We start from the raw sequence: 26,396 nt of genomic DNA on the forward strand, positions 1-26,396 counted from the left end.
ATATAAAATCAGAACATTACTTCTATTTCAGTTATGTAAGATTCAAGAATCTTTTTTTCAGTCTGTTACCTATCTTTAATGTTGTGATATACTATCTTTTGCCTTCAGAAACTTTAAATTTTCATGTAATCAGACTTACCAATATTTTCCTATAAGATTTCTGCTTTTTGCATATTGATTAAGAAGGTCTTTTTTTCCCACAAGGAGTTAAAGAAAAATCTCCTACATTTTATTCTAATAATTTTTAAGTCCCGTTCTTTATATTCAGGTCTTTAAAACACCTGGAGTTTATTTTTATGTATGGTGTAAAGTGGAGATCTAATTTAATTTTTTTCCATATGAAAGTTAATCACTCCAGTATCATCTATTGAATATTCCATGCTTTCTTTACTCTATCCAAGTAAACAAATACCCAGACCTATATGTGCTAGACATTGTTCCAGGCATTTTGCATATAATATAGTGTTAAAAACAAACAAAATACTACTTTTGTCATTATGAGCTTTATTTCATTAAAGCTGTTAGAATATTCCTGCCTTTGTGAAGCTTATGTTGTACTTTGGGTAGATATATAACAAACAAAATAAATAGGTATATTATATAGTATGTTGGAAAATGATAAGTATTATAGAAAAAATAGAGCAAGGTAAAGGAAATTGGAGTGTTGGGTTGAGAGAGAAGGTTGTAACCTTAAATAGGATGATCTAGGTTGGTCTTGTTGAGAAGCTGATATTTGGGCAAAGACTTGAAAGAAGTGAGGGAGGTGGCATGTGAATATTTGGTGGATAATAAAAGGTAATATTTAATTGATATTTGTGAATTTCACAAGCAATCCTGTTGGAGTTTTTACTAGAGTTTTTTTCATATATATAGTATGTGTGTGTGTGTGTGTGTGTGTGTGTGTGTGTGTGTGAATATATATATATTACTTTGGGGAGGATTGATACCCTTACAACATTGCAACATTGCATCTTATCACTTATGAGCGTAGCCTGGCTCTACATTTATTCACAGTTTCTGTTATGTTCTTTAATAGTTTTATGATTTTCTCACTAGCGGTCTTACACGTATTTGTTGGCTTTATTACTGTGTACTTTATAGTTTTTGGTCTCTGTCAACTGTTTGTATTTATTTCCAACCTCACTTCCTTTTTGCTTATCCCAACCACTCCACTCTAGGTTCTATTCACTGTGTTTCTGATAGGTAATATAAACTAATGATTATGTGTGTGTGTGTGATGGATGATGGTTTTGTTTCCTGACCCTGATCTTAAAGCTGAGTTTGATTAACCCAGATCACAGCCCTTCTCCTTCATGATTTTTGTAAGATAGATATTTGTGTCCTGTCTCCTTAGTGAACCTTCAAGTCCCTCAGGGGCAGTGACTGATGTCTTCTACCCTGCATCTTGCCTGTGATACTGGCACATTGTAATTACTCAAAAGGTCTTACTGGTACATTTCCCACAATGGAGTTGCTCCACTTCTCCTTCAATCTCTTCACTCCGTTGAACCCTCAGTCATGACTCTCCCTTGATCTTCAAAGTTGACTTCCATGCAGAAAGATGCACTTTCCCTCTAGACTCGTGCCTGAGACCTTCACGTCTACCAGTGATTCCTCTGAGGAAGTGAGAGAAAAAGTCTTGGTTAGTAGCTGAGAATTCTTTGAGAAGAATTATGTTGGTGAGATAACCTGGTCCAGTTTTTGTGAAAGCTTTTTCAACAGAACATAAATCTATGAGATGCTCTGGGGGAAACAAATCCTGAATAAAAAACAAACAAAAAAGCAAGAAGCCCTTTATACTAAATTGTCTTTTTGGAGACTTGTACCATATTTTAAATTAAAGGCCCTGAAAAGTTTATGATAAAGAAAACTAGTTTTGTTGAACTCATCACTTTTCAAGCATTTTTGACCGCAGAACCTTTTTTTGGGGGGGGGGTTTAAAGAACACCTATTAACATCCACATATCTCACACTGGGAAACACTGATCTTGTTCATTCCTCTGCTCCTTAGTATATACAAAGCAAACTAAGCCATCTATCCTAGACTGTCTTCTGAAGACATTTTGCTTCCACAGTAGTGTAACAAAGCCTACACCATGAGGAAATTTTCAAATCCTTCATGTTTAAGTTTTATCATCCCACACGTTTTTATATCTTCACTGGAAATAAAATGATTTTGATTTCTGATGCAAAATCAATTGCTGTGTATTTATGGAATGCTTACCATGTGTAAGAAAAAAAATAAGACTTTAGCCTTGCCGGACAGGGAATTTGCAACCATCGGTTGGAATTTCCATATTTCCCTGCTTCTATTCCTCGATATTTCTCTGCCCTTGACCTAAATAACCTTGAGTTTTCAAGAGGTGGCCATAACGTAAGGCAGAAACAAATGGAAGAGGATAGGGCAGACACATGCTGTCCCCTGAGATACTTATTTAGAAACCAGGAGAGCAGCAGCAAAGTGTTGGGAGGACTTGATTGGGCAGGTTGCACACTTGATGCTGGCTATCCTACTAACAGATAGCATAGGCTTTGCTGAGCCATCACCTTCCACAGAAGAAAAATCATATTTTTTAAATCCCACTTTGAGACAGCTAATAGTAAAAGACATGCACAGCAGGTGCTTAATTATAAATCATCTAGCACTAGGTCTAAAAAGGAGGGTTAATTATACTAGGAATCAGATATAATTCCTGAGCACACTATTAGCGCTGAGCTTCCTGGAAGCCAAGCAAAAATGGAACCATGATAGTTCAAGACTGATACATATTAAGGCATGGAGCCTCTGTTGTGAAGATGGTAGCCCACCTGCACTGGAGTTTCTCACCTTCCTCTTCTTTTGTCCTATACTTTAGGCTTGATTTCTTAAATTCAATATGGATGCTTCCTTGCCCTTTATAACATATTTGGTATAAAGAAACCAATTAGTAACAAATAGGCAGTTTGAGGAGAAAGCTGTTAATATTTCTCTTGTAGCCATCAGACTCACTTCACATAAAAAGGTCTCTGGGTTAGATTTAAACTCTCAAAGGTAAACACTGCAGATTCCATTAACAAAATTATTACACCAAGCTGAAAAGTCTTTGGGGTCCTTCTTCAACATCATCCTCCATGAAATTCTGGAACAATTTTCCCTTGTCTTGTCCCTTTTCCTACTGCCTCTTCGTCTACTCCACTAACCTCATTTCAAAACAACCATTGTTGGATGCATTAACTAAAATGCTTTGAATAATTTGCATATTTGATTGTCTTCTCTCAAGAAGATGAAAGGAAGAGGGCTACAATTTCTAAGAAGCCTGGTTCGACTGTCTGAATCTGGCCCCTAGGCAGATTAGGCCAAGGTTTTGGCCAAGTGAAATTGCTAATTCCCTAAAAGAAAGGGCTAGCACGTTGCTCATTAGAGCATTCTGAACTTGCCTGTGCAATCTTTTTGCTCCCCTGCAATTTCCTGTTGGTTATAAATGAAACCTTTCTGGCTGTTAATGCAGCCTGTGAATTGAAGAAAAAAAGCATGTAATTAATCAAAGGCGGTTAGGGGGATTCACTAAGCCTGAGTTATAGGGGAGAAGCTGGACAAGGCACTAGGACCTAGAAGGCATCTATCCACCCTGGCAGGAATTTCTTGCTTGGAGCTCAGACAACAAAGGCATAGAGAGATTGGTTTTCTTTCTCTCAGCATCTCCACCCAACCAGCAGACAACCGGTGAGTGGGGCTTTCAAGTGATTTTCAGGCAGAATGTAACAGATGTCAAACGGGAAAAGCACAAGGCAAAGCACTCTCTCTGTCTCTCTGTCTCTATCTCTCTCTGTCTCTCTCTCTGTGTATCTCTCCCTCTCTCTGTGTGGTGTCCTCTCTCTTTCTCTCTCTCTCTCTCTCTCTCTCTCTTTTTTTTTTTTTTTTGCCTCATTCTATCGGATTCTTCCCTAAGTCTCTACCTGGGATTTTCCTTTGGAAAAGTGAGTTTGATGTTCCTTTGTTTTCACTGTGATGCTGATTTAGGATAATACCACCCTAGATTCTAAAGCAAAGCCAAGCGGTACTGGCATGTCTGGGGAAATGCTTGCTACTTGTCTTGAGGAGGTGGGGTCTCTCACGCTGCAGGTTGTCTGACAGAGACAATGCTGAGCTCAGCACAGGTCATGGTGACATTGGAAGAAAAGGGGGACCGAGCCTGGCAAACCTACTAGGCACCAGCCCTCCTTTATCTCCTGTCCTCCTGGTCCCTTGCAAATATCTCTATGTGGCAGTGTGTAGCAGCTGAGCCCTGCTTGCTTTGTGAGTCCTTTTATCCCCATCTGTGCGATGCATGTTAATAGTTTGGTTCCTAGGCTGTCAATACCTTTGCTAGTGTTTGGGGCTTCTGTTGTATTTGGTTTCATACTGTGATTTTCTTTCTCTCTCTCTTTCTTTCCTTTTTTTTTTTTTTTTTTTTTGCTCAGCAGAAAGGGGGAAAGCAAAATCTGACAGATGATCACCTTTTGCTTGAGCTAATGCACCTGGGCAGTAGACAAATTTGGGGTGAACTGCCTGCTGTGAGGGCAAAGTACCCCTTCATTCAGGGTAGAAACCCCCGAACAATGAAAGGTGTGCTTGCTTCTAAAGATCCCATATGCCGTTCAGGGACTTATTTAGGAATCTTTCAGCAATTAAATTATTCCATTAAGAGGTGGGCAGCATTGTTGTGGGGGGACATAGAACACCAGAAAAAACAGAGGGGGATTTTGTGACCAAATGGTACCCAGGGTAAAGCAGAACTAATAACTTGTTAAATAACTGATTTCTCTAATCCTTTTTTTTTCCAGCTTATTTCTTATGAATGTCGGATAGCTGCACCAGCTTGGTGGGGAAAGGGTTTGATGAATAGCACAAAGACTCTGGCTAGTCCCTAGAGGCTGTCCCTTTAAAGGAGAATCCTAGTTTATTCTGGGGGGAGGGGATGCACACATTAGAGTAGGAAAGAGGCTTTGGAATAAAATTAAAATACTCCCCTTCATAATCATTTTACTGAGATGCAGAGATTGCTTCCTAAGCTGGAGATGCTAACCTTGGCTAGGTCCTTCTGTTCCCTTCAAGGAGAATTTTGTCAGGCTATGGATTCATTTACAACTGTTAGGCATGTGGGCATGTGTGAGGAAACAGATGCCAGTTTTAATGTATTTAGCCCGAAGTTACAATTTGATAGGAGCCACTGTCAGTAAGTCCCAGGATTTTAAGCTATTTCAAAATCCCTCCCTCTCCTCTGTTTGGAACAGTGCCAAAAGTGCCTCCCTCCCGATCTCTCACCCCCACCCCCACAACCACCGCCCCCCCCAGCCCCTCCTTCTTCTCTATTAAGATCAATATTCCTGCAGGTCAGGGGCAGGCAGCAGATGGGGCACGGGCTTTTTTCAACCAGTTCTTTTCACAAGCAGCAGATTGCAGATCTGGATCTGGCTAATATTTGAATTCCTTTCTTTTTTTTTTTTCTCTCCGCACCCCTTTTTCTTTGCTTCTTTTCATCCCCACCCTTTTGTCCAACACTCAGGTCTCTGAGGTTCCACCAAAATATGGAACTTGATTTTGGACATTTTGACGAAAGAGATAAGGCATCCAGGAACATGCGAGGCTCGCGGATGAATGGGCTGCCTAGCCCCACTCACAGCGCCCATTGTAGCTTCTACCGAACCCGAACCTTGCAGGCACTGAGCAACGAGAAAAAAGCCAAGAAGGTACGTTTCTACCGCAATGGGGACCGCTACTTCAAGGGGATTGTGTACGCTGTGTCCTCTGACCGTTTTCGCAGCTTCGACGCCTTGCTGGCTGACCTGACACGATCTCTGTCTGACAACATCAACCTGCCTCAGGGAGTGCGTTACATTTACACCATTGATGGATCCAGGAAAATTGGAAGCATGGATGAACTCGAGGAAGGTAATTCAGGGAGTGGGTGGTGGCCCTTGGTGGGAGCTGGAATCATTAGCTATGGTTACATTTCTTGGATCTTATTAAAAGCTATTGGGAAGTATATTTGTTAAAACCCCGCATTGATGCTGAGACTTCTGATTCTATAGGGATCGACAGAACCGTTAGCTGTTACCCTTCGTGGTCTTCAGTCTCGGCTGGGGTTGAAGTGTGGCTGCTGGTAATAATGCATTGTGTTTATCTCCCAGGGTATACAAAGAAAAATCTGAATTGTGTCATTTACTCTAGATTTTGTTCATAATTAACTCTGAATAGCACTATCAAGGCAGACCATGAAATCATTAGGGGTGTAAAATGAGAAAGGAAGTTTGGTTGGGTTAACAGAAAGAAAATATTACACCCAAATATCCTTTGAACTGCTGAGAGACTATTTGTGAATTACAACTCCTGGAAATATGCACCCTAAAAGCAGGACTTCCTGGACGTATTCACAAAGGATTATACTTTTAGGTAAGTGGTCACTGCTCAGCTGTTGCTTCTAAAAAGCCCACTTCGGGGTGTGTCCCTGAGACTGAGGTCATTGAGAGAAATACCAAAGAAAGCTTTGGGTATGCCTGGTATTTTAATAAAGACTATTCCTATTAGAATAGGAACTGACTCACTGTACCTAAAATCTGTTTAAATCCTTTCTAGATTTTGGTTTTGTAATTGAATTTTATGACAAGATTGCTGAAAATCCTGACAACCTGTGTACCCAACTCCAAAAGAGGGAAAATCCTGGCTCTTACCAAAACTTGCTTAGCCATGAAGTCTTTTTTGTGGTCATTTAGAAAATAGATCTTGGGATACATTCTCCGTATTTTGCTTTATCAAATCAAGTCTATTGAGGATGCCTTCCTGCTCCACTTTTATTGGTATAACATATGTAATCAGTTTAACCTGACAATGCTTTGAAGGACAGCCATGAGGAGTGGTGATACTGAAAATGTACCCCCCCTCCCAAATCTCTTCCCACTCTCCAACCCTCTCTCCTCATTCTTTCCATTCCCTGAGCAAAGGTGAATTTAGAGCAGGCAGATCTCTAGGGAAACCAAATTCTGAAACAGCCAGCAAGGAAGGAGAAACAGCACATTAAATGACTTGGTGTGGGTGTGCCCCGCCTTTGCTTCACTGCTTCTAGGTTTCTTGTGTTCCTAGACAAAGGAGCATGAGGGCTTCCCTTGTCCAAGACCACATTTTCACAAGGAGTTCCTGTTTCTCAAGTCAGATCAAGTGATTTGGGGCCAGTTACTTATAAGAGACAGTGTCCATATGGCTACTGGATCTGGGCCTCAGGGTTCGGTCTGAGGTTTTTCTCCAAGCTGACCTTGAGAAACAATGCTGGGGAGGGTTAGATTATTTGATCATGTGCTGGATAGCCAGCCAGAGGTTAATCCTAGGTTTCTTCTGAACACTGAAGGATTGGCCACCCCAGTGAATACCTTAAAATAAAGGCAGGGTAAACTTGAAGGACTTGAAGCTGGGTTCACGGAGCTGTCCAACAGAGTAATCAATAGGGTGTGTCTTTTGTCACTGTAAAATACATATCTCAGTCAAATTTGAGGGGTTTCATTGTAATAATTTTCACAAACAAAGCACCTTGAATCACTGAGTATGCCCTCATTTCCACTAGCTGCGATCTTTTAAAGACCATCATAGATGCTTGCGCAGAATTCTGAACCAAGTGGCATTGTATTTGCAGCAAGGATTAGAATGTTCTTGTGTCTGATATAAAGCAGGTATCATGCACAGACTTTCCCCCTCAAATCCATTTTTGAATATGTCTTGCTCAAGGACAAGGCATTGATACTGATTTTCCTCCCTGCATTTGTGTGTGTGTGTGTGTGTGTGTTGAGGTATGTGTGTTGTGATCATCTTAGTTCAATATAGATAATAAATATAATTTTGAAGACTGCAGCTTTCTTTTCTCTTGGTCTTTTTGAGTCCTGCTAAATTGGACTCCTCTCATCTACCACTCCTGGGTGCAGTAGTAGTATCCTGGTGAATTTCTGGACTATGCAGAGTGTGAATAAGGCTCAGTGCATTTATTACTATGTCATTTACAACCACAAACTGCAGTGGCGCTCATTGCCCTCTCAGTCCCGAGTACTGCGCATTCAGTAAAGGAAATACTGGGACATCTCTGGGATAGCACTGAGAAATGTGACCAAATTTTCCACTACCACAAAGCCAAGTGGGAAAAGGTGCAGCTATGAAGAGGATTTTTTCACAGGGTCTTTTTCTATTTTTTTGTCCTTTGCAACTACTCAGGTAGGAATGGAGGACAGAAGTCCCTTACTTTGTTCACCTTTGGAAAAGGTTGAATGAAAAACAAAATAAAAATAAACATTTCATGCCCATTGTTTCCCAGGAAACTTCAAATTGAAAAAGTTTGGAAAGATCCCTGGGTGAAGAGTCAGAGGCAATGGGATCTCGCCTTAGAGACAGAAGATTATAATAGGAAAAGAAGTCTTTGGAATCAGATTTGGTTCCGATCCAAGATTTACCACCTGCTAGCTTGTGTGAAGTTGTGGAAACCATTTAGACTCCCTGAGCCTCAGTTGTTCATCTATAAAATGGGAATAACTGCTTTGAGGATTAAATAAGACAATGGATATGAAATGTTTAGTATCCTGCCTGGCACACAGTAGCTCTTAGTAGCTGTTACTATTTGAGTTGTCCTAGTTTAAAGCTGATTAAACTACATGACCATAGGTTTGTCCTTATCATCACTGTGACTAATGCTCTCTCTTTTTAAAACAACTTTAAAAGAATCAACTTTATTAAAGTATAACTTGCATGCTGTAAATTTCACCAATTTAAGTGTACAGTTCAATGATTTTTAGAAAATGTACCAAGTGGTGAAACCATCATCATAATCTAATTTTATACCATTTTCATCACCCCGAAAAGAAATCCTGTACCAATTAGCTGTCACTGCCCATTTCCCCTATTCTCTCCAGCTTTAGGAAACAACTTACCTACTTTATGTCTCTACAGATTGGCCTATTCTGGACATTTTATATGAATTGAATCATATACCATGTGGTCTTTTGTGACTGGCTGCTTTCATTTAGAAAAGGTTTTCAGGGTTTGTCTATGCTATATACCGTGTATCAGCACTTCAGTCCTTTTTTTTTTTTGAGAAAAAATATTTCACTGTATGTATAGGTCATATTTTGTGTATCTATTGTAATATTCTTATCTGTAAAAATGAGACTAGTAACACCTGCCTTATTTATTAGAGTGGTTGTGAGGATAAAAATAGATAATAGATATGGAAACACTTTGACAAGGTAACACTACAACTACAAAGGTTTATTATTGTTCATGATGTAAAAACAAAATAATAGGAATAATGATGATGCTGGTGAGGGGTTGGAATAACCAATGGCTCCCAAGCCTGGCTGCCTTTCAGAATCTTTTAGAGCTTTAGAAAAATATCAATTCCTTGGCCACACCCCAGGTTTATTGAATCAGAATCTTCAGGGCTAGGGCTCCAGAATCTGGTTTTACAAATTTCCCCGGGTGATTCTTATGAGCACTTAAACTTGTGAAGTACTAGATTAAGTGATCTTGATGGTCCCCTTCAGCTAACCACAGTGGTGGGAATTCCTAGGAATACGGAAATTCTTGTTTTTGTTTTTTTGATTTGAAGATCTTTAAGATCTCATAGACCTTTAAGGAATAACAGAGCATAGAACATACTATGCTTCCAAATGGCTGCATTATTAAATATTTAGCCTAAAACAAAGTGAAATAAAAAGCAATTGGTTAATAATCACTCTGGCCTTTTGGCCTTCCTTTGTCTAATGCCTCTGGTCTACTGTCTGCTGCTAGATACTAAAAGTAGCAAGGGAACCATTTTGGATCAAAATCAGGTTACTGATGTCAGGTTTCCCACAGTTCCTTGGATGCACGAATGGTCTTTGTGAAGCCATGCAGAATGTGGTTATATACGTAAGTATTAGTTGTATTCCCAGTGGGTCAGTGAATGAAATCCACCATGACTTTCCTTCTGTCTTGTTTAGTCTTTCATTGTTGAATTGTTCTTCTTCCCTTCCTGTCCTGTCTAATTCCTCCCACACTTCCTTGTATGTAAATACCCAGATCAATTGTCAGGGTATCATTTTGAGCATTATTATGCAGACCAAAGGGTATAAGACTTACAGTTGGAACAGTCTTGTTGAAAAATCTGAGCTGTATGGTGACACTAGCTCTGATCCACTTTCTTTGCCATAGCTTATTTGTTCCAATGAGCTGAAACCACCTTCTCACTGATTTATCCTCTAACTACTAAAGCAAGCACATTTCCAAAAGAGGAGGATTTTAAGATACCTGGGAGGATAATATATCACGAATAGATCTGATAATACCATAAAGTACCATTTAATATTCTCCTTCTTGAGTGAGGAAGCCCGGGAAAAGAGGAGAAAGCCCTGGCAGAAGTGCTTTTGCACTGAAAAACGATGAACATGTTGAATGTTTTTGAAAATGGAGCTATCCTGAAAGTGAAGGGAGGTAGACATTAGATCATCTTGAGCCCGCAGCTTGTTCCCTTCCTGCCCTTTCAGCTTGTGCTTCCATGACTTCATTTCCTTACCCTCTCGCCCTTAAGCTGAAGCAGATTGTCAATTCCAGCAAATTGTCACCTTGCTTGGCTCTGAAGCCAGCTTTCCTTCTAGGCTTCCAACGGGTGGGAATCAGTCCCTGGAAGCTGTGGCAGGACGGGAACCCAGCTGTGTAAAGGTGCAACACGCCTCAGCCGGCGCCAAGTGCCAGGCAGCTGGACACGCAGGAAGCACCGAGCTCTGGCAGCACATGTTGCAGACGCCTACAGAATCAGACCAGGGAAGCCTCAGTCTAGAGACGCAGCACGTTTGATGTCTTTCCAGTAATCCAGGTGGAGAGTCCTCAGTGGTGGGGACCTATTTCTTTAACATGTAATTACCATAACAACTTGGTCTCCTAACGCCTATTTGGGATGGAAAAGAGAAGAAAATTCCTTCTTAGAGACCTGTAGGGCTAGGAAGTGACTTAAATGTCACCTAATGCAATGCCTTCGATTTATAGACAGAAAAGCTAAGGCTTAGAGATTAAATGATTTGTCTGACATCATACAGCTCGGAAATGCCTGGTGGGGATTTGAATCCAGGTCTATCTGACTCCCAGAGTCTCTGCTCTCAACCACCATAAACATCCTGTCCTCTGGTGGGGGATGCAGATAATGGGGGAGGCTATTTGTTGTGGGGTTAGGGGGCACATGGAAAATCCCTGTACCTTCCCCTTCATTTTGCTGTGAATCTAGAACTGCTCTAAAAAATAGTCTTAAAAAATACCCCACCCTCAGTGGGCATCAGCAGTGGCAACAACTGGCGTTGCTAGGTGGTAGCCATAAAGCTACTACATTTGGCATCTGAAACAACTGGAGATCTCCTCTCAACTAGCAGGAAATATTGTCTTTGAAGCACGGGTCCCCGGCAGCACTCATGTTCTATAATGATTATAGCTCAGTTCCAAGATGGCTGCCCTTGCTTCTTTTTCTTTTCTGTCCTTCAGCTTCTACTCCTCCTCTTCTCATCTTTTTTCTCTCAACCCTTTCTTCCTCCTTTCCTTCTTTGCTCTTTACTTCTTGTTCTCTCTCTATTCCTTCAGATTAGGGCCTTAATAATAAAGATGGCTGGCATTTATCATGTGCTTACTGTATACCAGGCTCTGGGTTCAGCCTTATAGATTGTACATCACCTGCTCTGAGCCTGAGAGCAACCTTAGAAGGTAGGTATTGTTTTCATCATCCCCACTTTGCAGAAAAACAATGGAAGCTGAAGGAGGTTAGGTAATTTGCCTAAGGGCACACAACTAGGAAATACTGGGGAACCCCATTCTGACTGACAGCACATAGGCTGCTCTTTTTCCATGACTCCATATTGGGTCCAAAAAGAAGAGAGTAGAGAGACTAAAATGTACTGTTGGAAAGTGTTCAACATAGATTTAGCTGAGAGCAGGGCCCTCTGAAAAGTTCTTGGGTGCCATATGATACTATAGCTGTCTGCCATCATGTTCATTTTCATCTGGAGTGGTTAATCATACTCATAGTTCAGAGGCTTAAGAGGTTTAAGAGATGGGAGCAAAAAAAGTCCAGAGTCCTAACAGAGCTACACAGCTGACTCTTGAGAGGAGACTGTGGATGAATGAAATCATAAATATATAGCCTCATACATTTGCACACAACAGTTGTCTGACAGAGTTTTAAAGTACATGACAAGTTATGGAAAACATCTGACTCAAAGGTGGTGACCTCTTGAAAGGTGCCCATGCATCTGGCAGAGTGCTAAGGCTAGAGGCCATTTCTAGGGTATAGGAAATATCGGCTATGAATACACAGAGGAATTGAAAAGGCCCCTTCATCCTTGAGGTCACAAATTAAATACCACACCCTCTAATCACTCAGGTTGGACTTGATTAGCCAGCGGGAGTCAGAGAAATTAGAGTATCTTTCGGCTGAGGTCTTTGCCCGCCCCATCCTGGGTGTGCGTGTCTACATCAGGTGCAGGAGGGTGCCTGTGCTCACCTACAAACCATCCTTTGGTCCCTTTGTCAGGACAACACTAGCAGCTTCTGAGACTCAGAGCAGTGCTGGAAGCTACTTTGCATATGTTGCAAGCCACTTACCTTCCCCCTCCACACACACATATATAAATGTCCTCACAAGTGCCCTAGAGAATGTGACTGAATCTTCTCTCAGCACTAAGAAATTGATTAATTAACATGATTTAAAGGATTTGGTGCTACAGCAAAGCAATCAATATTTGCACAGGGAGTGAATCATCAGTCCAGCATTTCTGAATGTCTCTGCGTGGTTCTCCTGTTGAGACTGAAGGAAGAAGAGCAATCAGATTACAATCGCGTTTAATGCTTTCTTTGCACAGGCTAGGGTTTATTTATTCATTCATTTATTTAGTGTTATTACTGATGAGTTAAGCCTGATTAAATCACACTGGTTTTCTGTAGCTTGACCTCTGGATGAACTTCTGTATACCTTGAGGCTAATGTGTTTTATTCAACAAATTCAACCTTTTCCAATAGTTTCTCCCCCAGGCTGAGCCTACCTCTCTTCCTCTTTTCTCCAGCTTCTAGTCCCAGGTGTCTAATCCCCTCCTCTTGCCTCTGGCCCCTGTGTTTCTTCCGCTGTATTAGTCATTTCCTCTAGCCCATGGTAAATGTGAAAATTACATGAGATCCCTCCAATCCATAAATCAGGCTGTATAATGTATTCTCACATCTCCACCTCATTACTTGTGGCAGCCAAGGGTGAGCGCTGGTGAGGACGGCCCTGAATACACAGAGCTAGTGTGCAGCATTCAAAGGTGGAAAGATGAGGGGTGGGTGATGGAAACAGGGGAGAGCATTTCTCAAGCAAGAGCTAGACTGGCAAACAGAAGTGTGTGTGTGTGTGTGTGTGTGTACAGATTGTTATTTAGACAGTTTCTCCACCTGGGTGTGGAGGTGAGCAGTAGAAGGCCTAATTATACACACATACATATTCACCACTCACCCACCCACCCACCCACAAACACACACACACACACACTCTTCACATTTCACATTTCAGTATTCTACTCCTTAGCCATATACTCTGTGCAAAGTCCAATCTGTTTTCTTGGCAAGTATGTACTGTATGCCCAATAGGCAAGGTTACTTTGGTCACTTTATCTTGGAGTCAAAATGTGTTAACAATGAAAGTTCTCCTCAGTTCATAATATAACAGTGGAATGGAGCTATGAGTCCAGAAATAGGACAGGAGCATTAAGAAATAGAGACATGTTAAAAAAAACACTCCAGTAATGCCCCTAGACCTTAACACACATCCTAGAAATTAATATAAATGTTTCAATTGCAATAAAACCATATCAAGCTTGAGAACTCCCCCCTTATTAGATGATACTTAGGTATTTTCATTGTCCTTGGGACCCTTAGCTTTATAGGATTTTTCAACTAAGTATGACATTATAATGAAAAATATTTTGCTGATGACTTGCTCTTGAATTTGAATGAGAGCCCAATTAGGATTTGCATATAAAGTTTGTTATTCTCACCATGTCTCCAAAAGTGCTACTCCAAGGTCAGTGTGTATTAGTTTGGTTAGAATTATCCATATATCTGCTATTAAACTAATCACCACTTATTTCTTCCTTTAGGGGAAAGCTATGTTTGTTCCTCAGACAACTTCTTTAAAAAGGTGGAGTACACCAAGAATGTCAATCCCAACTGGTCGGTCAATGTGAAGACATCTGCCAATATGAAAGCTCCTCAGTCCCTGGCCAGCAGCAACAGTGCTCAGGCCAGAGAGAACAAGGACTTTGTGCGCCCCAAGCTGGTGACCATCATCCGCAGTGGGGTGAAGCCTCGGAAGGCTGTGCGTGTACTTCTGAACAAGAAGACAGCACACTCTTTTGAGCAAGTCCTCACTGACATCACCGAAGCCATCAAACTAGAGACCGGGGTTGTCAAAAAACTCTACACTCTGGATGGAAAACAGGTAGGTGCTTTTTTTTTTTCCAAATGACTCTCTCCTTATTTGTTCTAAACCCTTGGATGACCATCTTATATTTCAGGCATCATTTCTGGTTGGGAGACTCTTCTTCCTCCTCTCATCATCCCTATCTGACATATTATGTCTCATTTGGAAAAAAGGTCTTTTCAGCAAACAAAGCAATGGACCAGAAATCTGAGGCTTTGAAATTCAATCTGCTTCTGAGTTACCAGTAAAATGGTCACTTATCAACTTCCTTATCTGCTAGGAAAAGATGTATTAGAACCCAGGTCCTACATATTCTTTTGAATAAGAGTTTAACTATTGCATGATGCAATCTTGATTGTTCAGTGTATGTGACTGGAAATGAGATTTGCCCACTCATTTCTTCTTAGAGACTCTCACATTCATATTCAGCACCCATTCTGGTGAAAGAGGTTAAAGTGATACTCATATTCTACGAAAGGAGTCATATATGGGGAAACACTGAGGTTTCTGGTTCATTGTCTTTGCCTCATACTAGACCACACTTTCTCACTCTCTCCCTTTTCCATGTGACATAGCTGTCTTAATTTGGTTCCACTGATGGTTTGTGTGAGAAAGGGACTATTTCAAGATCCTAAAATTAGCCTAAGAAAGATGCTGCCATCTGTTCCTCTCCAAATCAGGTTCTTCATGTCATTGGTTATGCCTCTAAAGTGCCACCTATATTAATATCTGGGAAAGAATGCAGCCAGGCGTCTCCATCAGACAGATGCACCATTCTCTTGAGCATAGGGAGCTGTAAATATATGATAAAAAATGTTCCAAGGGAATTGAAACAGTGGCTGGTCCTTTGGCTCTAAAGAGAATCCTGGTCCCTCATCAGACAAGACAGGTGTGGATTACTATTAGACCATACTTTCTACCTCTTAAAATACCTTTGGTGTTTGAGCAACTATATAGATTCTGAAAAAAAAAAGATTCATTATATCAGAGTGATGAGTGTCCAAATGCAGTAATGTGTCTCCTCCCATCATTTCTGATATTATACTGTATGCTACAAGATTTTAAGTTACTGGGAAGTTGCAAACTCATATACATGATGATTTGTATAAATGTGCTGCTTCTGTCTGTTACCCATCATCTTGTGATCTGTGAGAAACCTGGAAGCATTGGTTGTATGTGATAGGTGTTTGTTGCACCAAAGCAATACGTTTATCTGTGATGGGAAAAGTTCCAACTCCCAAGTATCTCTCTAAGAGGATCTCTTTTCTGAGGACCAAGTATATAATAAATGGGGGCTGCCCAGGAACAGGGTTGATCATCAGAAACCTCATCTCAGAGAAGTAGGACTTTAGGAATTTTAGGATCAGTGGATCTTAGAATTGAGGGTGACCTTAGAAACCATGACATTTAATCTCCCACCTATGGCAAGAATATACTCTACAACTATTTCAATTTCTTAAAACAGCCTATTTCACTGTTGAACAACTGTGATTTTTAGAAAGATTTTTCTTACATTGGGCATAATTCTGCTTCCCTATACACTTCAGCCTCTTGAAGAAATACAGAACAAATACAACTCAAGGATATAAGACTGGGATTTAGAAGACTTAGTTTCTAATCTGAATATTGCCACTTACTATGTGACCTTGGGGTAATCACTTAACTATCCTGAGGCTCACACATCTCCTCTGTAAGAAAGGGCTAATCACATCTGCCCTACCCATGCTCACAGGGTTCTCATGAAGATTAAATGAAATAATAGATATGAAAGCACTCTGTAAATCAAAACACACAGTGTAAATATATATGCATACAGTTCATCACTAAATGAGATAAAATATGTAAATTTTTCTGACAATTTACATATATATTAATAAATGTTAACGCACTTCCCCCTACTTAACCTTCATCAATCTTATCATGAATTTCCAACATTTTGTGGAGATATACCATACCTTGGCATTCTGTGATTGCTCCTAGTAATAAATAAAGGGACACCTCCAACTCCTAGATAAGCAAGTTTCAATCCAGTGATGGGTGGATTTTCATTATACAGCAGGTTTTCCAACTCCTTCAACTCCTTGGGGAACATGTTATAGCATGCCAATGTATGGTGTGGTATATGTACAGAAACGTCAGGGTGGAGTGCAAAGGGGAGCAGAGCAATGCCTTGGCACGTATCAGTGCCTCTGTTCCTTCTCTTTCAAATATCTCCCCCTGCCTGCTCTGATCCCTGGGGGCCATCTTTTAAGACATGATTCAAATGTCATTTTATCTCCAAAAACTTCTCTATCTGCACCACGCAAAGTTAAACCTTAACCTATTTTTTTTTGCTCCTGATGCATTATGGATGCTCTATAAATGTTTGCTGACTGAATGGGCTGACATAAAGAGATTCTCACATGGTCCAGGTAGATGTTCTGAGAAGCCATCTGCTTTCAATGCCCCAGACACTAGCCTGAGGTCTATCAGAAGAGATAGGGGGCTTCCAAAGGAGTGCATATTCCACCTGAGCAGCTCCTATCTATTACTTACTTGGAAGTCACTGAGGGCAGACTTATAAAGCAATTTTTCCCAAAGGATATTTTGAGAACTGTTCCCATCTCTCTACCTTCAGAGGCTCTTCATAAAAGGGTTTTATGGTCAAATAAAGTTGTGAAATTCTGCAAATTGTATGCCTTTCTGAGAGGCTCTCATAGCTTATTGCCATATTAAATGTTCTGAGAAGTCCTGCAGAAAAGAAACCCATTTAATTTGGACCTGGGATTTCCCAATCTTATTTAAGCACAAACACATTACATGGAATACACAACTACACACACACATACACACCCCTCTCTCAGGAGCACACTAGGAAAAGCTGTTTGCAGAAGATGCTGAATGATTAGGAACTAACTGCTCTAACCTCACTGGTAAGATTGATATGGATGGAGTAACCCAAAATCAAACATTGTTGTGTGGTTACAGCAAGGACATTGAATAAAAAAATGTAAGGGTGCAAGGACACAACCTACTAATTACAAAATAGGTGCTGAGTCTACTGAAAGTTGGTGCCAAACTCAAAATTGTGGAGTCCAGCCCATTTCCCAATTCTAGTGATGATAGCCCTAATGTTAACACCTGTCAGTCACTTTGATTACTGGTGGGTATTCTTACTACTTGGGAACATGATCTTCCTCTGTGCAGGCTGAAGGCACATGTGTTACAATGGCTAGGACTTGCTTGGATGAGAATCCATGCCTGTCTTTGGCTAAATGTGGCACCAGGCAGAAAGGACAAAGTATGGTCAAGGCTATTTGTTGTGAAGCGTTTTAATCATAAAGTCAGGACCATCACTTGGTTTCAGTTTTGCTCTAACTGGATCCCAAATGGACCCAATAAAGTAGTTTTCTCTCTCTTCATTTAAATAATGATCAGTTAAAACATCCCAGTTAATTACACCAGATTTATTGTTGCTTCTCTTCTCATGCGTACCATTTGACTGATTGGCTTATGCTGATTGACAAGCAATCTACGGACCTGGCTCTCATCTCTTTCTGTTTTTATTTGGTTTGGATGTGCTTTTGGAGCCTTTGATCTTTTAAGGGCTTATGTTTTGCCAGTATAGAAGACCAGTTTCCTCTGAGATATTTATGGTCTGTGTAGACAGGGAAGCTAACCATCACTAGTAGGACAAGGTCCCAATTAATTCGTCACCTCAATGAGAGTTTGCTAATGGAATAAGAAGTAGTTGGTAGTGCCTTAGCTACTTCCATGGGGTGTAATAGATTTCTAGGAGGTCAGGGAACACACGATGAAGGGTTAGACGACGATGCACATTGGTTCACTCTCAGGTGAGGTTGTTTTGATTCCTTGGCAGCTGGAGAGGTTGCAGTGTGTTGAAAAAATTATCCACTTATTAATTTCTATAATAAAGCCATGCATTGACCTTTATACTTAAAAGTCGTGGATATATAAAACCTGGAACCCAAATTTCTGGTTCACTTGGTAGTAGAGGCTCAGCAGATACATGGTCTAGCCTTAAATTCATTTCTGTGAAGAACAGGGCATGGTGCTTCCATTAGAGATGCAGAATGTTACTAATAGACTTTTAGCTATTTGGCATCTTACTCAGGGGTGCAGCTGGCCCTCACACCATTCATTTTCATGCTTTATTCATTCTATACTTATTGGCATCTCTGATCTCAGTTTTGTCCACATCCAGGTTCTGTGGAAAGATTCACTCTAGCCTCAAGATCCATGCCTAAGAGATAAGTATGGCCTTTAGTAATTTTGTTAGCTTTATTAGGCCAATTTTCAGTTGGATGAATTTATTTTGTGTTTCTGTCTATATCTTTCTAGTACCAACTACTTGAACCAGAAATTTTAGGCCTCAGAATAAGAGAAAAGAGCTTTAAGCTGATTCCAAGATTACCCATAGCCTTGGAATTTAGAACAGGAGTTTTAAGACATGTTTTGAACCAAAAGATGGTGGAACAGGAAAAAGAGAGCACGAAGGGTGTTTGAACTGCTGCTGAGTATTCCAGGAAAGACTTGCCCCTTCCATCTTGCTGTGCTAAATAACTGGGTGCTGCAAGCACAAAGGTAATTACAGGAAACACAGGAAGACAAGTTGGATTTAACCTTGGAAATGTTGAGTGCATTTCCCAAGGTGGATGTGTCTTTCTTTTGCTTGTATAGCCAGTTTTTCTCCATTCCCCACCCTCATCTCTGGCCCTCCAGCCACATCTGGTCTTACTTATACTCCCTGGCCTCCAGGTCTCTCAGAGCTAACCCTTCTCTCCTCCTAGTGCTATGTTCCTGTCAGTCAACAATGGGCTCAATAGAAAAGGCCACGTGGCCACAAATTATGCCCCCAAAGGGAGGTCATTTATCATTGACCTTCTCTTGAGAAAACTAAGGCTAGAAAGTTAATGTTTGTATTACCAAACGTTCCCTCTTCCCAACCTTCCCACAGATTTCATTCCTGGAGACAAGCTTTGAGGGGATTGACTTGAGTATGGAATAGAAAAGAGCAAGGAAGGGAAGGGAGCCAGGCTGGCTTTTTGAAGGGGATAGTTTGCAACTCACCTTGCCATATATAGTATATACTTCAAGAGGTCTCACATTGAGGTAGATTTTGTACTTTAAAAGAGGGCTTATGATGGAGGTGGCCAAACATCAAATATATTGTTCTTTTGAAAAGAAAGGGCGATTGGTTATTTCTTCATGATTTATCATCTTAGAGTTTTATTGTTGACTAGATGCTCTTGGCTCTGAGCAGTGATAGAGGTGGGGCTTGGCCACTGCCATCAAGAACTTTGGTATTGTATCCCAGTCTCTCATACTGACTAGTCTGTCAATATCCAACATTCAGCATATGGAAAGAGCCCTAAACTGGGATTCAAAGACCTGAAGTCTAGTCTTTACTCTGCTCTTCACCAGCTATGTGTTATGGGACCAATCACATCTCTTCTCTTAGTTTTTGAGATAAATACATGACCTTTACTCTATGATAGCAGAATATTCATCTCACAGTGTTGCTTCTGTAGAGATAATTTTCAACAAGCTGCCACTCTTCTCAATGCCCTCCCCTTCTCTATGCTCCTAGGATCTCCAACCTGATGCAGTAATCACCTTGATGAATACCTTGTTTTCTAAAATGGTCACTAAACATATGTGCACAGTTCTTATTCTTATATTCAGATCTTTCTTGCTGCCTGTGATGACATGACCAAAAATATTTTCAAACTTGTAATTTTGATTTGACCTCCTTTTCTTTCCACTGTGGATGATATAAGGAACAGAGGGTGGAGGAATCACAAAACAAAGCAAGATAAAAGCCAGCCTACTAAAATTGTGACAAGCATTTGACAGTGCTATTATTAAGGTGTCTCCACCACAGTGGTGCTATTTTCAGTACTGGGAAGGATTGTTGCCAATGGGGGAAGTGAGCATCACAGCTATATCTTGAGTAAACTGAAGAGGATTATCAATTGGGGATTGATCTGGAGATGCAAGCTATTCTATTAGCAACTGTTGAAGTAACTGGCCTCTTTTTCTTAGTTCTTTATTTTGATCTTTCTCATTATTTCCATTCCTTTAAAGTGGAAGAAAAAGCATTCTCTCCAAATACAGTTTTAAAAATAGCTTTATTGAGATGTAACCCCCCATACCATATAATTAACCCATTTTAAGTGCACAATCCAATGACTTTTAGTATATTCACAGAGTTGTGCATCCATCACTACAATCAATTTTATAAATTTTTCATCACCGCAAAAAGAAACTCTGCACCCTTTAGATATCATACTCAATCCCCCATCACTAGACAATCACTTATCTACTTTCTGTCCCTATAGATGTGCCCATTCTGGACTTTTAATATGAATGAAATCATGCAATATGTGATACACTGTGGCTGGCTTCTTAGCATGTTTCAAGAGTCATCATGTTGTAGCATATCATTATTTCATTCCTCTTTATGGCTAAATAATATTCCATTGTATGGATATGCCACATCTTATTTATTCATCATTTGATGGACATTTGGGTTGTTTCCACATTTTGTCTATTATGAATAAAGCTGCTGTGAATATTCATGTTCAGATTTTTATATGGACATACATCTTCATTTATCTTGGGTAAACACCTAGGAATAGTATTGCTAGGTTATATATATATGTATAAAATTATATATATATATATTTAATATATTATATATATATGTATAAAATTATATATATATATATATATATATATATATATATATATATATATATATATTTAAAATTTTAAGAAACCGCCAGGCTGTTTTCTAAAGTGGCTGCACCATTTTATATCCCTACTAGCAATGTATGAGGATTCCAGTTTCTTCACATCTTGCCAACACTTGCTATTATCTATCTTTTTATTGGAGTTACCCTAGTGGGTGTAAAGTGGAATCTCATTGTTGTTTTTTGATATGCATTTCCCTAGTAACTAATGATATCAGATATATTTTCACATGCTTATTGGACATTTGTCTATCTTCTTTGGAAAAATATCTATTTAGATCTTTTCCCATTTTAAAAATTGAGTTGTCTCCTTTTTATTAGATCATAAGGGTTTATTATATATTCTGGACACAAGTCCTTTATCATATATGTAATTTACAAATATTTTCTCGCAGTCTGTAGCATGTGTTTTCATCTTTTTAATGGCTGTCTTAATTCTTCAAGAGAAATTTTTATTCATTTTGATGAAGTCCAATTTACTAATTTTTCTTTTATGCATTGGCAATATATCTAAGAATTCTTTACCTAAACCAAGGTCTCCAAAAATTTCTCACATGTTTTCTTCCAGAAATTTTATAGTTTTATCTCTTACATTTAGATACTTGATTTATTTCAAGTTAATTTTTGTGTATAGTGTGAGGTAAGGGTCAAGGTTTTTCTTTTCTTTCTTTGTTTTTTCTTTTTTGGAAAATGTATATCCAATTTTTCCAGCACCATTTGTTGAAAAGATAAATTTTTTAAAACTTGAATTTAATCTGATAGTTAGAAATAGCAGTGGTCCATATCCTCATATCCAGGGGGTAGCTTGGCATTAAAAGTAGCCAAATGCTCTGAAGTTTTCTAGAACTTTCAAGAACTGTGAGTGTGAACTAATATTAGCATGTATTTGAAGTTTATCTTCTTTATGGATGAATAATATTCCATTGTATGGATTCACCACATTTTATTTATTCATTCATTGGTTGATGGGCATTTGAGTTGTTTCCATCTTTTGACTATTATTAATAATGCTGCTGTGAACATATGTGCAAGAGCTTTTGTGTGGACATGTATTTTTATTTTAGTATAAACTTGGTAATAGAACTGTTGGGTGCTGGGGTTTCTCCTGTTGCCTAACCACCAAACTCATGTTCCTAAAGCACATACCCAAAAGGATACTCCAAACAAACAAATTTATACTCTCTTTTTCTGTGTAGAGGTTTGGACCAGAGTTCTACCCTAAACAATATACTAGAAAGAAACATGAAAGTCCGTTTAACAACATTTCTTAAAGCTAGAGCAAATACAAAGAATATATTTCCCCTCTTCCTTTTTTCTTAGTCTCACCCTGACCCTTCTAACTCTCCAGACTCTTTTCAAACAGAAGGAACTTCTAGTGTAAAGAGTCACAGATCCCTCCCAAACCACCAAAGTTCCTTAGCTTTAAAAAGATATACCGAAAGGGATTTCCAGAACCCCAGTCCATCTATTTTTCCCTAGATTTAGAATACTTTTATTCTTGATACCACAGACTCTATCCTTTCCAGTTCTTGTGATATTAGCTCCTGAGTAAAAAGAAAATCTTAGCTGTAGAGAGCCACAGCAGTTCTGTATTATTAGCTCAGTAGTCTTTGTCCAGGGAAATTTTGCCCCACAGGGGGTGTTTGGCAATGTGTAGAGACATTGTTGATTGTCACAAATGGGAGAGGGGTACTATTGATAGCTAGTTGGTAGAGGCTAGGGATTCTGCTAAACATCCTACAATGCACAGAATGGCCCCAGCAACAAAGAATTATCTGACCCAAAATGTCAGTAGTGCTATGTTTGAGAAACTATGTTACAGTATAAAGTGCAAGGCTGATGTGGCAGAAGATGAAGCTGAGAGGAAGTCAAGGGCAAGATCCAAGAATAACCTTATAAACTATGTTAAGGAGATTGGATGTTATCCTGTAGTGATAGAAGCTACTGAAGGATTTTAAGCAGAGGAATAACATGATCAGATTTGCAGTCTGGGTAAGTCGCCCTGTTGTTCTGGACTTAAGGAAGATAAAACCAGTAGGGAGGCCAGATAGGAGGTTGTTTAGTATTATAGGAAGGAGAATAAAAGGATCTAAACCCAGGCAGTGGCAGTGGCAGTGGACATGGAAAAGGGGAAAACGGATTCAAGAAATATTTGGGAGGTGGAAACTGGAGAGCTTAGTGATTAATTGAGTTTGGGGGTGTGTTAGTTTTCTACTGCTGTATAATAAGTTAGCACAAATGTAGCAGGTTAGAAGAACAGCCATTTATTATCTCACAGTTCTGTAGGTCAGAGTTAAAGCTGACTTCACTGGGTTCTCTGTTTAGGGTCTCACAAGACTAAAGTCACAGTGGCAGATGGGCTAGGCTCTTATCTGGAGGCCCTGAGGTTGAATTCAGGTCCAAGCTCATCCAGGTTTTTGGCAGAATTCATTTCCTTGCTGGTTGTCAGCTGGGAGCCATGTTCAGCTTCTTGAAGCTACCAACATCCTTTTCACATGACTCTCTCCGTTTTCAAGTTAACAAAGTTACCTCAAATCCTTCTCGTGCTTAGAATCTCTCTAATTTCCCCTTCTGTCACCAGTCAGAGCAAATTCTCTGCTTTCAAAGGGTTCATGTGATTATATTGCTCCTACCTGGATAATATCCCCCTTGATTAACTGAAAGTCAACTGATTATTAACCCTAATCACATCTGAAAAGTCCCTTTTGCCATATAACATAATTACAGGAATAACATTATATTCATAGGTTCTACCACACTCAAGGAGAAGAGATTATATAAAGGCAAGGATTATTCTTAGAATTCTGCCTACCATGGGTGAAGGAGGAGGAGCACTCAGGTGACTCTGAAGTTTATGGGTAAGGTGTATGGGTGGATGGTAGAGTCATTCACTAAAGTAGGGAAATCCAGAGCAAGAAGCAGAGCTTAGATATATTGAACTTTGGATGCCTTGCTACATCTAACTGGAGTCTCCAGAATGTAGTGGTATATATGGGTCTGGAGAGAGGCCTGGGCTGGAGATATAGATTTGGGAATAATCGGCAAACAGCGGTAGTTAAAATCAGGCAGATAGATGAGCTCACCAAGGGTTCATGTGAGAAGGTGCTCCAGGAAAAGACAATGAGGGATACTTGCATTAAAGGGATGGGGAGGAAGAAGAGCCCAAGAATAGTTAGAGAGAACCATGGAGAACTAGATGGTGTGTCCATAGAGTCTAAGAGAATAGTTTTGAGACAAGAGTGTGCAGCTGGGTCAAATGTGGCAGAAATGTCTTTTTCAAATGAAGATTTAGGTTATGAAACCAGACAAATCCAGGTTATTTGAACAGTCATTATTTCTGGGAACAGGAGACAAAATTTTCCAGTAGATCAGAGGGCGGGGGCTGGCTCAGGAAGACCCTGAGAGGCACCTAGGCAGACGGAGTCATGACTGGGTCAGGCTGTGCGATTTGATGTTTTTTGGCAGTTACCCATGCTCCAGATCTATCACAACCTGCCTGTCAAATGTCTCATTTTCCGAGGGCTATAGTTCCTGCCAGCTCCTATGTTATACATGGTTACCAAAATGCCCTTCTGATATAGCTTATGTCCTGTATGCATTTTAATATGCAGAGCTAGCCTTTTGTTCAATATGCTACCTTAGAACTTAAAGCCCTATCCCCAGATAAGTCAGACCTTTTGGGATCTGATTTTCTCAGAGCCTTCATCTCAGCTCACATATTCAGTTGGTAAGGCTTTAGCAAATCCATCCTCACTATAATGTTAGTTCCTATCAGTTTAGAGCACATTTCCCGAATTGTTATATGTAGTACTAGTCTGATCAAATGCTCTTTGATTAAATAAGTTTAGTAAAATTGCATAGTATATTCCCTTCTTGGAAAAAGACTCCAATAAGCCCGCTGTAGAGTAGAGAAGTCTGCTTGATTTTGTTTAGTTCAGTGTCCCTTAAACTTGTTTGAACACCAAACCAATTTTTTAAGAAAAACGAACTATGACCATATGGTTGAATGCACTTTGGGAATCACTGGCCTCTGCCTCAGGTATTTATTTGCATTTTAATTAGAGAATCTTGAAAAGGAAAAAACCCTCAAGGCCCAAAGGAATAATTAAATGGAAAGAAAACAAGCACCGTCACATTTTGACAGGGGTGATAAACTGGGACAAGAGGGCCTTTGTAGATAGAGTATCCATAATCACCATAAAAGTAACACCTATTCACCCATGTTCAGGGTAGGGCTTGAGGTCACTTATACTCTAGAGGCAAAAGAGGAAACTGATAGAAAGGGGAGAGTTGTCTAGAAGATGTTTCAAGAGTCCCCCAAAGTTGTAAGAGATTAGGAGAAGCCTTTTGGTCACAGGCATTCAAGTTTGGCTTCTCTAAGTGTGGTGGTAGAGGCAGCAACGTCAGTTCCATTGCCAGGTTTAGAACCTTCACAATAGATTTGGTCCTATATAAACCAGCACTCCTTCCACTCCTCCATGCTGCAGAGTCTCACTGTGGCAATCAGAGACAAGTTTACTAATTAGACTTAACTGCCATAAGTAGTGCTTGCCATTTACGTAGGCTGCACACTTTCTATTGCACCAAGATCGTGCTTCTCCAGCTGGCAACAATTTGGCAGACCCTAGGGGTCTGAATGGCTTGTGCAGCATGATAATATCCCTTAAAAGAGGGTTTGGGCCAAGACCAATACCTCCTGAAGTCTTCTTTATGTCTGCATATGCATGCCCATGCCCCTGTTTCTTTTAAGTATTGGCTGTCTCATCTGATGAAGTCGTATATAAATATTTATATGTCAGGACATTTCTGGTCTTACTCACTAGAGACGTTACAGCCTTGATAAAAAGCTTCCCTCTGGCAGTCTTTGCCTCCACAGTTTATTTAATATGGCAGTTGATAGGTGAACTTCCTCTCGCTGTTTGCAAAGAGGATGGAGCCTTGCCTTGCGTGGAGTTTCAAGTGTTCGGCTTGTCGCCTGCTGGGAATTGATGTTTGTGCTTTCCCAGGGACTCCTCTGATTAAAAGAAGTGTGGGTTCTCCAGTGGTCCATCCTACCCTTTAGATTTTGGATCTTCAGTAATAGTTGATGTACTTATAGATGTATTATGGCTTCTGTGGATCCTAGGCAACTTTTGCCTTGGTGGGTCCCTTCCTCTACTCGAGGATATAATTACCATTG

At 40.0% G+C, this 26,396-nt stretch overlaps 1 protein-coding gene across 1 annotated transcript in view; it reads left to right on the forward strand.

Moving 5' to 3' along the window:
* Positions 1-26,396, forward strand: part of DCX (doublecortin) — a 127,380-nt gene that overhangs the window by 24,219 nt on the left and 76,765 nt on the right. Inside the window, exons 5-6 of the mRNA XM_072956072.1 lie at positions 5,526-5,911; positions 14,140-14,480. Of these exons, the coding sequence (XP_072812173.1) occupies positions 5,526-5,911; positions 14,140-14,480 (727 nt within the window). The remainder of the gene's footprint in view (positions 1-5,525; positions 5,912-14,139; positions 14,481-26,396) is intronic.

Source organism: Vicugna pacos, chromosome X (assembly GCF_048564905.1).
Source record: "Vicugna pacos chromosome X, VicPac4, whole genome shotgun sequence".
Classification (NCBI taxonomy): domain Eukaryota; kingdom Metazoa; phylum Chordata; class Mammalia; order Artiodactyla; family Camelidae; genus Vicugna; species Vicugna pacos.